Here is a 14,495-nt window from a genome sequence, read left to right on the forward strand (position 1 = left end):
TAAGAGAAAGGGTGCTGCTTTTGACTCTTTCTGAGAGAAAGGGTGCTACTATTGACTTTTTCTGAGAGAAAGGGTGCTACTATTGACCCTTTCTGAGAGAAAGGGTGCTACTATTGACTCTTTATGAGAGAAAAGATGCTACCATTGACTCTTTTTGAGAGAAAGGGTGCTACTATTGACTCTTTCTGAGAGTATTATTTCAAAATTTGTGTTAATTAAAATTAAAACATTTTCTTTCTGAGAGAAAGGGTGCTACTATTGACTTTTTCTGAGAGAAAGGGTGCTACTATTGACCCTTTCTGAGAGAAAGGGTGCTACTATTGACTCTTTATGAGAGAAAGGATGCTACCATTGACTCTTTTTGAGAGAAAGGGTGCTACTATTGACTCTTTCTGAGAGTATTATTTCAAAATTTGTGTTAATTAAAATTAAAACATTTGTCAATTGTTCTAATAAATGAATACAGATTTCCATAAGAAATTTCCTTTTCAGCTTGGCTGAATTGGATTTCGTTAGGAAACTTTAAAATAAAATAATTTAATTTAAATAAAAGTATCCTTCATTTTGTCTTTTTTTCGTATATTTTTTATTTAAATAATAATTATTTATTATAATTTAAAATTTGGCAACAATTAAAACTTAAAAACTAAAAAATACATACTTTTTATAATAATAGTAATAAAAACAATGGACTACAAAAATACCTAAGGAAGAAAGGGGAATTAACCCTCCCCTCTCAGCCAACAAACTATGCTCTTTATGAATGCAATGGGGATGCTCTATTATGGCTCCACAATATTTATAAGAAAATTGTACATTTAACTTAAGGATATGTGAAAATTATTACCACTATAATGCCATTTTGTTTAAACAACAATAAAGATTATTTATAAAATAAGAAAATGTGTTTTTTTTCTAATAATTAAAACTAATGTAGCAGAAAGGCAAAGTCTTTCTCTCTTAAGAAGGATAAACTTTCTTCATAGGAAAATAATTTATTTTTACTCTTTTTTATTGAGAGAGTCCCTGGGGGGAAAGAAAATGCCTTGTGTTTAGAGATTAATTACAATTGATGATCACCTCTCTCTCCGTGTCACAAAGAGAGGTAACTATGGCTTTTATAATAGAATCTAAAGAGAGAAAAAATCTCTGTGATAAATGGCCATTACAAATTGCTTTCAATCTCCATATCTTAACTGGTAGATTTGTTGGTTGTTTGGAATGTGTCTAACTCTACTGGAAAGTATTTGAAATGGGAGGGGTTTTGGGGCTCTATTCCACCTTCAGCACAGGTGTCACTTCAATATCTTCCTGATCGGCTTTAATTTCAAATTTCAGTTTAGCCAATTCTTTCAGTTCATCATCAACTTGGGCCCCTTCAACTTCTTTCACCACCTTTACAGTATCGGGATATTTGTTGGGTTCATTCAGTTCCCGGGAGAAGGAAACTACCGTCTTGGGTTCAAAATTAACACCCTTTTCACCACTGGGATCGGGAGAGGGTATGCTGGGTGTGCTCAAGGCATTGGTGTGGGAAATTGTGATTTCATGACCATTTTCTTCAGAGTGGCCATTGGTTTTGGGTGCTTCTTCTTCAACAAGGGGAGCTGAGGTGACCACAGCTTCAACATGACCATTTTCTTGGGGCTTTTCTTCCTCTGCAACATGGCCATTTTCTTGGGGCTTTTCTTCCTCTGCAACAATGGGGGCTGAGGTTACCACAGCTTCCACATGACCGTTTTCTTGAGGCTTTTGTTCTTCTTCCTCTACCATCAAGGCGGATGTTACCACGGCTTGCACTGGGGCAGCTTCAGCTTCCGTTTCATTAGCTTTGGTTTCCTCTGTTACTTCTGGGGTTTCTTCAGCCGAGGTAACAACAGCAACTTGGGCGGTCTCCTCAGTTTCGGCCTTAACTTCTTCCACCAAGGCTGAGGTGACTACAGCCTCTTGTGGTTGCTGTTCCTCCTCTTCAACTTTAGTTTCCTCCTCGGTTTTGTCATCATCTTCTCCAGCCACTGCCTTATTGACCTCTTCAATGGCCTTGTTTACTTCATCCTCCTCCACATGGCCATTTTCAGTTACACTGGTCTCTTTCACTTCCTCAGAGGTTGTTTCAGCTGGTGTCTCTTCCAACTGTTCCTTAGGTTCCTCCACAATTTCCTTGGCAATTTCTTGCAATACTTGTTCCTCCTGCTTCTTTTCCTCGGCGGTTTCCTCGACAATTTTCTCCGGTTGTGTTGCAGGTGGAGGAATTTCCAAACTGGGCACCACAGCAGGACTGGACATGGTTTCCACAAACGATTTACGATTGGGCGACGAGGGTGAAATCAAAACCTGGGTAAAGTAGCCACTGCGTCTATTTTCGAAATCCAAATTCTCCTTGGCCAAACGTTCTTGGATACGTCTTTGGCGGCGTATAAATTCGGGAACATTTTCATCTTCACCCTCCTTGAGTGGAGGATCAGGGATTTTGGTACGTCTCAACACCACCTTGGCCATTTCATGTTCATCATTGTTGTTGCTGCTGTTGTTATTGTTGACCAAATTTTGCTTAGCCAAATTTTGTTTGGTAGCCACACTAATGTTCGTGGGCTTAAAGACCCCATTGAAGGTGGTCGACTTGACAACAAATTCATTTTTGGGTACTGCATCAACTTTTGGCGACAAAGGATTACCATTTCCATTGGAAAGCGAACCATTGCCATTTTGAATTTTTGGCGAACGTTGAATGGTGAAATTGGGCTTGCCGTGGTTGATCAACAGCTTGGTGGCCGGCGAGGGTGTCTTGTCACCGTTAATAGAAATGCCAGCGCGTAACTGCAATTTGGGCTTATTGTTGATATCAGCCATGTTAAAGTTGTGATGATAGCTACGTTGTTGATAAACAGGCAACACTGTAAAGAAACGAAGAAGAAGAGGAAGAAAAAAATTAAAATTTTATAATAATGAAACTGGTTTTGGGTTCAAATCTTGTTAAAAGTTTTTTGACATTTGTTGCTGTTAATTGCAATTAATTAGCAAATGTTCTTCAGATAAGAAGCTTCTTCTTCTTTTTCTGATTCATAAATATTTTGCATATTATTAAGTAAACAAATTATGTTTCTTAAATATTATTTTTAAAAATAATGGTGATGGCGAAGTCATATTGCACTTGTCATCGATTGTTTGGAAACAAAGAACTGAAGATGAGTGGTATTTAAATAAAGTTAAAAATACCAAATTATTAAGCTTTTATTGCAAGAGATAATCATCATATTAAAAAAGAATAAAAAACCGTTATATGGGAGGTTCAGTTGACGTCACGAATCTCTGAAAATTACACCAGATGAATCATAAACAGTCTTACTTTCCTCCGGTCATCCTCTTTCTCTCTCTTTCAATCTATTACATAAATTATGTAATTGAGAAGACATTTGTTTTAGGAAGATCAGTTGATTATAAGAGATCAGGTTATCTCCTCATAGAAGATCAGAGGTTTTCTTTTAGAAGATCAAGTGAAATTTTTATAGAAGGTCAGTGATCTGTCGATCTACAGAATATGAGGAATATCAGCGATGTTCTTATAGACGATCCGTAAATTGCAGGTCAGTTGATCTTCTTATAGAATGTGAGTAAATCTTCTTATAAAGATAAGTAGACCTTCCCAGATACGATTAGTAGATCTTCTGATAGACGGTGAGGAGATCCATTTGTAGAAGATCCGTAGATCCTCTTATAGAATATCAGTTGATCCTCTTATAGAAGATCTTTAAATCTTCTTATGGAAGATAATTAAATCTTATTATGGAAGATAATTAAATCTTCTTATGGAAGATCAAGTGGTCTCCTTATAAAAGATCAGGTGGTCTTCTTATAGAATATCAGATAAACATTTTCTTACGAACATTGGGTGATCTTCATTTAGAAGATCAAGTGAACTTCTTATAGCGGATCAATTAAAATTCTTTTAGGAGGTTATACGCTTTATAAAGATCAGGTGATCTTCTTAAAAAACACGTGATCATTCTAAAGGAGATCTGTGACCTTTTTATAGATGATAATTTGATCTTCTTATGGAAGATCGGGCAATATTCTTACAGAAGATCTTCTGCAATCATCTTATGGAAGATCAGAGGATCAATTGTAGTTCTTGAATGATATCAGGTCAATTTATTATAGAGAAGATCAGTTGATCTTCTTAGAGAAGGCCAGGTGATCTTCTTAGAGAAGGCCAGGTGATCTTTTTGTTGAAGCTCAAATGATCTTCTTGTTGAAGTTCAGGTGATCTTCATATGGAAGATCAGGTGATCTTCTAATAGAAGACCAGGTGATATTCTAATAGCAGACCAGGTGATATTCTAATAGCAGATCAGGCGATCTTCTCATAGAAGATCAGTCGAACTTCTCATAGAAGATCAGGTAATCTTCCTATAGAAGATCCGGTGATCTTCATATGGAAGATCAGATCGGTGATCTTCCTATAGAAGTTCAGGTGATCTTCCTATAGAAGTTCAGGTGATCTTCCCATAGAAGTTCAGGTGATCTTTTTGTAGAAGATCAGGTGATCTTCTCATAGAAGATCGGGTGATATTCTCATAGAAGATCAAGTGATCTCCTCATAGAAGATCGGGTGATTTTCTCATAGAAGATCAAGTGGTCTTCTCACAGAAGATCAAGTGGAATTCCCGTAGAAGATCCGGCCTTCTTCTCATAGAAGATTAGTTGATCTTCTCATAGAAGATCAGGTGACCTTCCTATAGAAGATCCGGTGATCTTCTAATAGAAGATCTTCTCATAGAAGATCAGGTGATCTTCTCATAGAAGACCAGGTGATCTTCTTATAGAAGTTTAGGTGATCTTCTTATAGAAGTTCGGGTGATCTTCTTGTACAAGATCAGGTGATCTTCTTTTTAATGGAAGTTGAGGTTATCTTCTTATAGAAGTTCAGGTAATCTTCTTATAGATGATCAGGTGATCCTCTTATAGAAGATCAGGTGATCTTCTTATAGAAGTTTGGGTGATCTTCTTATAGAACATCAAGTGATCTTCTTATAGATCAGGTGATTTTGTCTTAGATCTATTCGTAGAAGATCAGGTGATATTCATATGGAAGATCTGGTGATCTTCTTATAGAAGTTTAGGTAACCTTCTTATAGTAGATCATGTGATCTTCTTATAGAAGATCAGGCGATCTTCTTATGGAAGATCAGGTGATCTTCTTATAGAAATTCAAGTGATCTTCTTATAAAAGATCAGGTGATCCTCTTATAGAAGATCAGTTGATCTTCTTATAGAAGATCAAGTGATCTTCTTATGGGAGATCGGGTGATATTCTTATAGAAGCTCAGGTGATCTTCTTATAGAAGTTGATCTTCTTATGGAAGATCAGGTAATCTTCTTATGGAAGATCAGGTAATCTTCTTATGGAAGATCAGGTGATCTTCTTATAGAAGATCAGGTAATCTCCTTAAAGAAGGTCAGGTGATCTTCTTATAAAAGATCAGGTGAGCTTCTTAAAGAAGATCAGGGAATCTCCTTAAAGAAGGTCAGATGATCTTCTTATACAAGATCAGGTGATCTCCTTATAGAAGATCAGGTGATCTTCCTAAGAAGATCAGGTGATTTTCTTATACAAGTTCAGATGATCTTCTTATAGAATATCAGGTGATCTCATTACGGAAGATCAGGTGATCTTCTTATAGAAGATCAGGGCAATCTTCATATAGAAGTTCGGGCGATCTTCTCATAGAAGATCAGTGATCTTCTCAGAAAAGATAAGGTGATCTTCTCATAGAAGATCAGGTGATCTTCTAATAGAAGATCAGGTGATCTTCTAATAGAAGATCAGGTGATCTTCTAATAGAAGATCAGGTGATCTTCTAATAGAAAAGATCATCTTCTAAGAAAAGATCATGTGATCTTCCCATAGAAGTTCGGGTGATCTTCTTATAAAAGATCAGGTGATTTTCTTATAGAAGTTCAGATGATCTTCTTATAGAATATCAGGTGATCTCATTACGGAAGATCAGGTGATCTTCTTATAGAAGATCAGGTGATCTTCGTATAGAAGATCAGGTGATCTTCCGTAATGAGATCACCTGATATTCTATAAGAAGATCATCTGAACTTCTATAAGAAAATCACCTGATCTTTTATAAGATCTTCTTAGAAGATCAGTTGATCTGGTGATCTTTTTAGGAAGATCAGGTGATCTTCTTATAGAAGTTCGGGTGATCTTCTTATAGAAGATCAAGTGATCTTCTTATGGAAGATCGGGTGATATTCTTATGGAAGATCAGGTGATCTTCTTATAGAAGATCAAGCATGATTTGACATGCTTTAGTGCTTTATAGATCAAAAACTTTTTTGTTGATTTATGCCAAACTCTCAGTAAATTATATCAACATGACACCGGGTAATGTAAAAGTCGTAAAAAAAATAGAAATTGCTAACTCAAAAAACGAATTTTTTTAAATATGCCACTCTTTGAGTAAATGAGCGATATTTGTTCTCAGAAGCCTTTTCTTATACAGAAAACCACATATATTTTATAGGAAAAAAACGCGTTCCATAGTTGTGTTTATTGAACCCCACAACACCACGGGAGAGTAAATTAAATTTTTAGGCAATAGGGGGTAGGAAAGAGTATTGAGGAGCTCTTTCCTCTCCGCTCTCTCCCAAAAACTCAATTTACTTTCCCGAGAAATTTGTGTGTCTAAACACAGACTAAGTCTGCAGAAGGAAAAGATAAATTTATTTACAAACTTCTAAACCTAATTTCCGGACATACATAATTACAAATGTAACTTTATTATGGAACCACAATGGAAATGTTGGAAGGAAGCTTTTCCAATACCATGTTCAGGTTCAAACATATTTTGCATTTTAATTACAACAAAATCTCAAAATAAGTATTATTTACTATTCGGCAATAACAAATATTCGTCATACATTAGATACCACCAGTATTTTTTTTTAATTTCCTACATAGTTTTAATTACCCGCTCAGTATTATATAATTTATTCTCAGACCTCCGAAACCCTGCTAGTTTTAATGCGCCTTTAATGTCAAGAGGAAATAATTTAGCATGGTAAATATTTACCATCAATTAAAGAGGTGGCTTACCCCACATTTTCACTACTATTTTTTAAAGGTGTGGTCCTTGTAAATAGACTGCATAGTATATGTGTTCGTATGTGTGTGTGTGTGTGTGTGTGTGTGGGGTTCTTTAACAACAATAATATTTGTCAATGTTTACATTGTTAAATAATAATAATAAAAAATGGCAAAAAATATATTCCCCTACATATGAATGTGGCGAATGTTTTCCAAGCACTTAAGATAATTATAAAGAACAAAAGCAGAAATATATGGAGCAATGTTAACAAAATAAGACACTCAAACCGCTGGAAAGCAATACAAAAACGTAACAATAAGCAAAAGGTAATTTCAGACCACAACAAACAATGCGGCGCCGACCCGACATCTTGCCAAAAGTTAATTGTTGTGGAAAACTCAAGTATGCCAAACTCTGCCCTTTCCATGTGTCCCTGCCTATTTCTCACTCTCTCTGTGTATTTGGATATGAATTCGATATGACAGATAAAAGTGATCGAGTTTTTTTTTTTTTTTTTTTTTGTTGCTTTGAGGTAGTCATGTGAAGAGAGTCCGAATAGTTTTAGGTTTTCAAGTGGACATTGGTTGTCCCATCAGTCAGCCAAGCCGACAGCCAGCCAGCCCGCAAGTCAATTGCATTGACTTATCTTACATTGGAAAAATTGGCAAGTGTTTCCATCACACAACAAATAAAACAAATTATCAGGGCCAAAATTGAATTGAATGTTGTGGTGTGACTGTCTGTCTGGTGGTTGCCACTTATCACGTGCTTTATTCATTTTAAACTTCATTGCCAATTAATCAATTAGCCGCAAAAAAATAGAGTATAACAAATGAATGAATTAAATTCTAATTATTATGTTCACACATCAACGCAAAAAAAAACTGTCCCAGCCGATCAGCTTAAAAGGTTTTAAATAACAATTACCAAGTAACGACGATCAAATTATGTGATAAAAAAAACGTCGTAGTAAAATGACATAAGTCAAACAGCAGCGGCTGTCAGCATTCATTAATAGACTATTTACACACTGTGTCACTGTGTGTGTTAAATGTTAAAGACCCCAAAACGCAATGCTTAACACTCCTCGCTACTTACTCCTCCCACCCCCTTTTTAATCATTACAAATATTTACCATGAATGCCACATTTGTTGGTTCTTATCGGTTAAATCACTACCAAGACACACAATAAGGGGGCAGAACCTTAAGACTTTTCAATCATTTACTGCTCGCGCTATTTGTTGTTGACAACAATTGTAACCTTTACATAGCCTGTCTGTCTGTCCCCGACTTGATTGCTTTTGGCAACGTGCGATAAAATCACAACAAATCCAAGGGAAAATAAAAGTTTTAAGACGTAAAAAATGCAACAACTTTGATGGCTCATGCGTGTATTTGGCATCGAACATACCTATGTAATTGACATTGAACTTAAATGTAATCGAGATTAGATTTTTTGGCTCAAGTTTTCCCACCATAAATTATATTATTGATAGGAGGTCTATGGTAGACTATAGTACATTGAGATATGAAATAGATTTTGAAAGAATGTTATGTTGTAAAAAAAAATAACTAATGCTTGGTTTACATTTACGAAATCCACTCGAATTCAACTGTCAATTCCATGGTTTAAACGTCAAATTAAATCCAATGGATTTCAGATGAGATTTCATTTGACGTTTGAGCAATGGAATTGACAGATGAAATCGAGTGGATTTCGCAAATGTAAACCTAGCATAATATTTGGTATGTCTGTAGTGGGATTCTGTAACTCATTTTTGCTGTTACCGACAAAAATCGGTAAAATTAAATCGCAAAAATATGACTAAAAACATAAAGAAAAGTTGGCATCACTGTTTGTGTCGGTAGAGGCTAGCGTCTACTTTTTATTCATCGTTAACTTACCGACAAATTTCGTTAATTATCGAAATAATAATCATTTTAATTTTACCGACAATTATCGATAACAGAAAAAATGAGTTACAGAATCCCACTACTGGTTACTTTCCCACCAAGAATTGTCCAGCAAGAACTTTCTCAGAGAGTAAGGTGTTTTTATTCTCTTTTGCTAGAAAATTTTAAAAAGTCAACAGACACCTTCCCAGTAAAAACAAGCAAGCAATCAGCTGACTTGCCAAAACAGAACAATTTGTCCGCCAATAAAGGAACCAAAGGAAGCAAAAATCTTGTATTTTATTAAAAATAAAAAAGAAAATTACAAAAAAAAATATTTTTTTCACTTTGCAACTTTGTTATCCAAAAAAGCAATACCATTAAGGTAGGTTTACATTTACGAAATCCACTCGATTTCAACTGTCAATTCCATTGATTAAACGTCAAACGAAATCTCCTCTGAAATCAATTGGATTTCATTTGACGTTTAAGCAATGGAATTGACAGTTAAAATCGAGTGGATTTCGTAATTGTAAACCAAGCATTAGGCTTGCTATTTCCACAATAAAATTCTTTTGAATTTTCACAAACATAAATCAACGAAAAATTAAAAACAGATGATTGATTGTTTTGAAGATGAAGGAGAGTTTCTAGAAGAAATTTTTCCAGCAAGAATTTGCAAACTTTCAGTAAACGAACTGTCAAAATGTCTCTCTCGAATCGCTCCCATTTGCTGATATCATAGACTAATAAATTCATAGACATTTATTTGCTCTCAGCATTTATCTTCGAAATTTTCGAAAATTGGTAGATGGCGTTAGAGGTGTTAGTAGTTTTATTTAAAGTTACTATAGATTTTAAACTATTTATTCTGATAAAAGACAAAATATGGATAATCTTTGGCCAGATCTACATCCCCATGTAAACAAATTCAACAAAATATTGTAATTTACCCCAAAACATTGTGTGAAAAGATCAGGCACTGTGCATACCGGCGACACCTACAAAAAAGAAGCACACTACAATTCTCTTTGTCTATGGATTTATTAGTCTATGCTGATATTTGGGGTAACAGACGACTTCCAGCAACATTGGTACAAATTTTAGGGTAACCAGACAGACTTATTGTTGTTGTGTGGAAACCATGAGTTCCAAGGCAGCTTGAGCAGACAACACGAATGAAAAATAAGGCTTCGTTTTGATGGAGTTTCGAACCCAAAACCTGTTCCTTTGAAAGTTGTTATCGGGAGCTAGCGAAAATTAGGGAAGGGAAAATATTACCCTTTTGAAAATTTTGGCAAATATTCAGCACAAGACTCCTTGACAACACTCCGAAGAATATTTTTGTGGAAAATAGAGAGTTAGAGCACCAATAAAGGGGGTCATTTTGGTCCATATTCAATATAAAACGTGGGAATCGGAAAGAATCATACCTGTGTTTGATGTCAAAAAAAAATCCTTAGCTCTGTGAATTAAAAATTTCATATATAAACAGATTGAATACCAGCTACACAACCAAAATCTTTTTTCCCAAAAATTATCAGAGCAATTATATATATTTCCCTCGGAATTTTCCACACGGAAAATAATTTTAAAAAGTGAAATTCTTTTCAAATCAATATTTTGAAACGATGGAAACTACGAGAACCACTTAATTATGGGATATTCATTCCATTTTTTGGACATAAATATGAAAAGACAAAAATTGTGAAATTGGGAAAAGAGAACAATTTCGCACGGAATTTTTATTCATGATTGCCCTGTATGTATTTAGGAGGTTTTCAGAATTTTGTGGCCCCTTTTTAGATATATTAATGCTTGGTTTACATTTACGAAATCCACTCGATTTCAACTGTTAATTCCATTGGCTAAACGTCAAATGAAATCCAATGGATTTCAGATATGATTTCATTTGACGTTTAAGCAATGCAATTGACAGTTGAAATCGAGTGGATTTCGTAAATGTAAACCTAGAATAACTTGCCGACAAAAATATAAGCTTCGTTCCCGTACTTTTTAATATTAAAACTCGTAAAAGAGAGAACAGCAAAAAATTTGTTCTCACGCACAAGTTTTTTGAAATAGTTCGGGAACTGAAAATGGAAAATGCGTCAAAAAAACTGGAACAAATGTCAAAGTCGGCGTGTCAGCCAATCAGACGCCGGCAAACATGTTGCACATTTTTACTCGCCCAAATTTGTCGTGTAAAAAGTTTTTAAAGAGAGCGTCATTCAGCGCATATTTTTGTTTAAAGAGAAGTGCACATTTTACAACTTTTTTGTGTACGGGAACGCTTTTTCGGGAAAAATGTGTAAAAGTGGTAAAAATTGTAAAAACTTTTTAGTTCTGAAACAAAGCTATAGATCTGTATTAAAGCTCAAAAGTGTTGCGGAGGTGGTACTTGAAGAAAATGAACCAACAAAGTCCATTTTGGAAGTGGATCTGATTTAGGAAGTCATTCCATTCGACATTGTGGCCACCAGCCATTCAGTTGCCCACCATATAATTTATAACTTTTGAACCATTGTTTCCGGAAGCAAAATTTGTGTTTTCCTCTGTTTCAACTTAAGAGAGAAAGTGAGAAAACTAACGGGGAATTTACGTTCAGAGTATCCCCCCATATCGTTACAAACAGGACCACAAACAGTTGCTTCGGTAAAAAATTCCAAAAGATCCTCAAGCCGACCCTAACTTGCATTTAAATAAAATTTTTGAACTTTTGTGAGGTAGGGGTACGCGTAAGGATTGAATCAATATGACACATTTTCGAACTTTCGAAAAATTTGGCCAAATATTACAAGATCAAAAGGTGGGACTAAATCAGTAGCTCCTAAATTTGTGAGTGGAAGGAGTGGACCGATAAACACCAGCTTCCAACTTTATCTAAGATTCGCAGAAACATTACGATATGAGAAGATAACCAGATCTGCTATAGAGAGAACACCTGATCTTTCATAAGAAGATCACCTGATTTTCTAAAATACGATCACCAGTTCTTCTAAAAGAAGATGTTTAAGAAGATCACCAAATCTTCTATATAAAATCACCAGATTTTCTATGAGAAGATAACCAGATCTGCTATAAGGAGAACACGTTCTTTTATAAGAAGATCACCTGATTTTCTAAAAAAAATCACCAGATCTTCTAGAAGAAGATCATTATGTATCCAACAGGAAGATGACCAGAGCTTCTGTAAGAAGATAACCAGATCTTCTATTAGAACATCACCACATCTTCTATAAGAAGATCACCTGATCTTGTATAAAATAATAACCTGATCTTTTAAAAGAAGACCCCTGATCTTCTATAACAAGCTCAGGAAAAGATCGCACAATCTTTTATAAGAAGACAATCTAATTTTTACAGAAGACCGCCATATCTGCTATAAGAATATCAGTTGACATGTTATAAGAAAATCACCAGATCTTTTATAAGAAATCACTAAATCTCCTATAAAATTATCACCAGATTTTCTATAAGAGGATCACCAGATCTTCTACAAGAAGAACAACGGATCTTCCACATGAAGGTCGCCAAATCTTCTATAAGAAGATCACCAGATCTTCTAAAAGAAGTTCACCAGATCTTCTATAAGATCACCGGATTTTCTATAAGAAGATCACAATTTTCTATAAGAAGATCAACAGATCTTCTATAAGATGATAACCATATCTTCTTTAACAAGATCACTTGATTTTCTATAAGAAGTCGCCAGAACTTCTATCAAAGGATCACCAGATCATCTATAAGAAGTTCACCTGATCTATGAGAAGTTCACCTGATCTTTTATGAAAAGATCTCCCGATCTTCTTTGAGAAGATCACCTAATTTTTTATGCAAAGATCAGTTGATCTTCTTTGAGAAGATCACCCCTTATCTTCTATGAGAAGATCACCTCATCTTCTATGAGAAGATTACCTCATCTTCTATGAGAAGATCCACTGATCTTCTATAAAAAGATCCCCTGATGTTTTATAAAAAGATCCATTGATCTTCTATAAGAAGATCACCTGATCTTCTTTAAGAAGATCACCTGATCTTCTTTAAGAAGATCACCTGATCTTCTTTAAGAAGATCACCTGATCTTCTATAAGAAAATCACCTGACCTTCTTTAAGGAGATTACCTGATCTTCTGCGAGAAGATCACCTGATCTTCTATATGAAGATGGCTTGATCTTCTATAAGAAAGTCACATGAACTTCTATAAAAATATTACCTGATCTTTCATAAGAAGATCACCTGGTCTTCTATAAGAAGATCGCCTGATCTTCTTTAAGCAAATCACAAGATGTTCTCTACGAAGATTATCTGATCTTTTATAAAAATATCGCCCGATCTTCTACGAGAAGACCCTCTGATCTTCTATAACAAGATGGACTGATCTATAAGAATATAACCAGATGTTCTATAGGCAGATTCCCTGATCTTCTATAAGAAGATGATCTGATCTTCTATAAGAAGATGATCTGATCTTTATAAGAAGATCACCTGATTCTTACAAAGATTGCTCGATCTTCTATAAGAAGACAAAACCAATTTTAACCGATGATCTCCAGATCTCCTATAAGATCACCTGATCTTCTATAAGAAAATCACCTGACCTTTTTTAAGGAGATTACCTGATCTTCTATGAGAAGATCACCTGATCTTCTATAAGAAGAGGCCCTGATCTTCTATAAGAAGAGGCCCTGATCTTCTATAAGAAGATGGCCTGATCTTCTATAAGAAGATGATCTGATCTTTATAAAAAGATCACCTGATTCTTACAAAGATTACCCGATCTTCTATAAGATGATCACTAGATTTTTTGTAAGAAGATCATTCGATTTTCTATAAAAATATCACCTGATCTTCTCTAAAAAGATCGCCTAACCTTCTATAAGAAAATCTTCTGACCTTTTATAAGAAGATCACCTGATCTCCCGATCTTGTATAAAAATATCAGCAGATATTCTGTAGCAAGATTCCCTGAATGAAATATTACTTCATCTTCTGCTAGGATCTTCTCTAAGAAGTTTACTTGGTCTTCTAGAGGAAGATCACACGATTTTCCAAAAGAAGATCACATGGTCTGCATAAGAAGAGCACCAGATCACCGCTACAATAATAAGATGATCTGTATGTAGTTTTTTATAAGAACAACTGTGGTCTTCTATAAAAAGACCTGTGGTCATCAATAAGAAAAGCTGTCATCTTATATAAGAAGAAGACCTATGGCCTTCTATAAAAATGCTTGTTGTTTTTAATAAGAAGACCGGTGGTCTTCCATAGGAATACTAAAAACCTGGTAGACCACATAAGTATACCTATGGTCTTCTATAAAAAAAAAGCTGCGATCATTTGCGGCCTTCGATCTTCTAGAAGAAAATCTGTGATCTTCTATATCAAGACTTGTGTTGAGACTGCTCAACGAAGGCCTGTGATTTTCTATGAGAAGGTCTATGGTCCTCTATAAGTATGCGGGCGGTCTTTTATACAGTCTTTTTTTATAATGCCTCATGTT

General features: G+C 35.1%; 1 protein-coding gene across 2 annotated transcripts in view; it reads right to left on the minus strand.

Moving 5' to 3' along the window:
- Positions 1-562: 562 nt before the first annotated feature.
- The window catches only part of hebe, a 49,644-nt gene continuing 35,711 nt past the window's right edge, over positions 563-14,495 (minus strand). For both annotated transcript variants that reach the window (XM_073957771.1, XM_073957772.1), the window contains one exon: positions 563-2,894. In XM_073957771.1, the coding sequence (XP_073813872.1) occupies positions 1,273-2,894 (1,622 nt within the window). In that variant the 3' untranslated portion in view covers positions 563-1,272. The remainder of the gene's footprint in view (positions 2,895-14,495) is intronic.

This window comes from Musca autumnalis, unplaced genomic scaffold (assembly GCF_047663935.1).
Source record: "Musca autumnalis isolate F117 unplaced genomic scaffold, ASM4766393v1 scaffold_5, whole genome shotgun sequence".
In the NCBI taxonomy this organism is placed as follows: Eukaryota; Metazoa; Arthropoda; class Insecta; order Diptera; family Muscidae; genus Musca; species Musca autumnalis.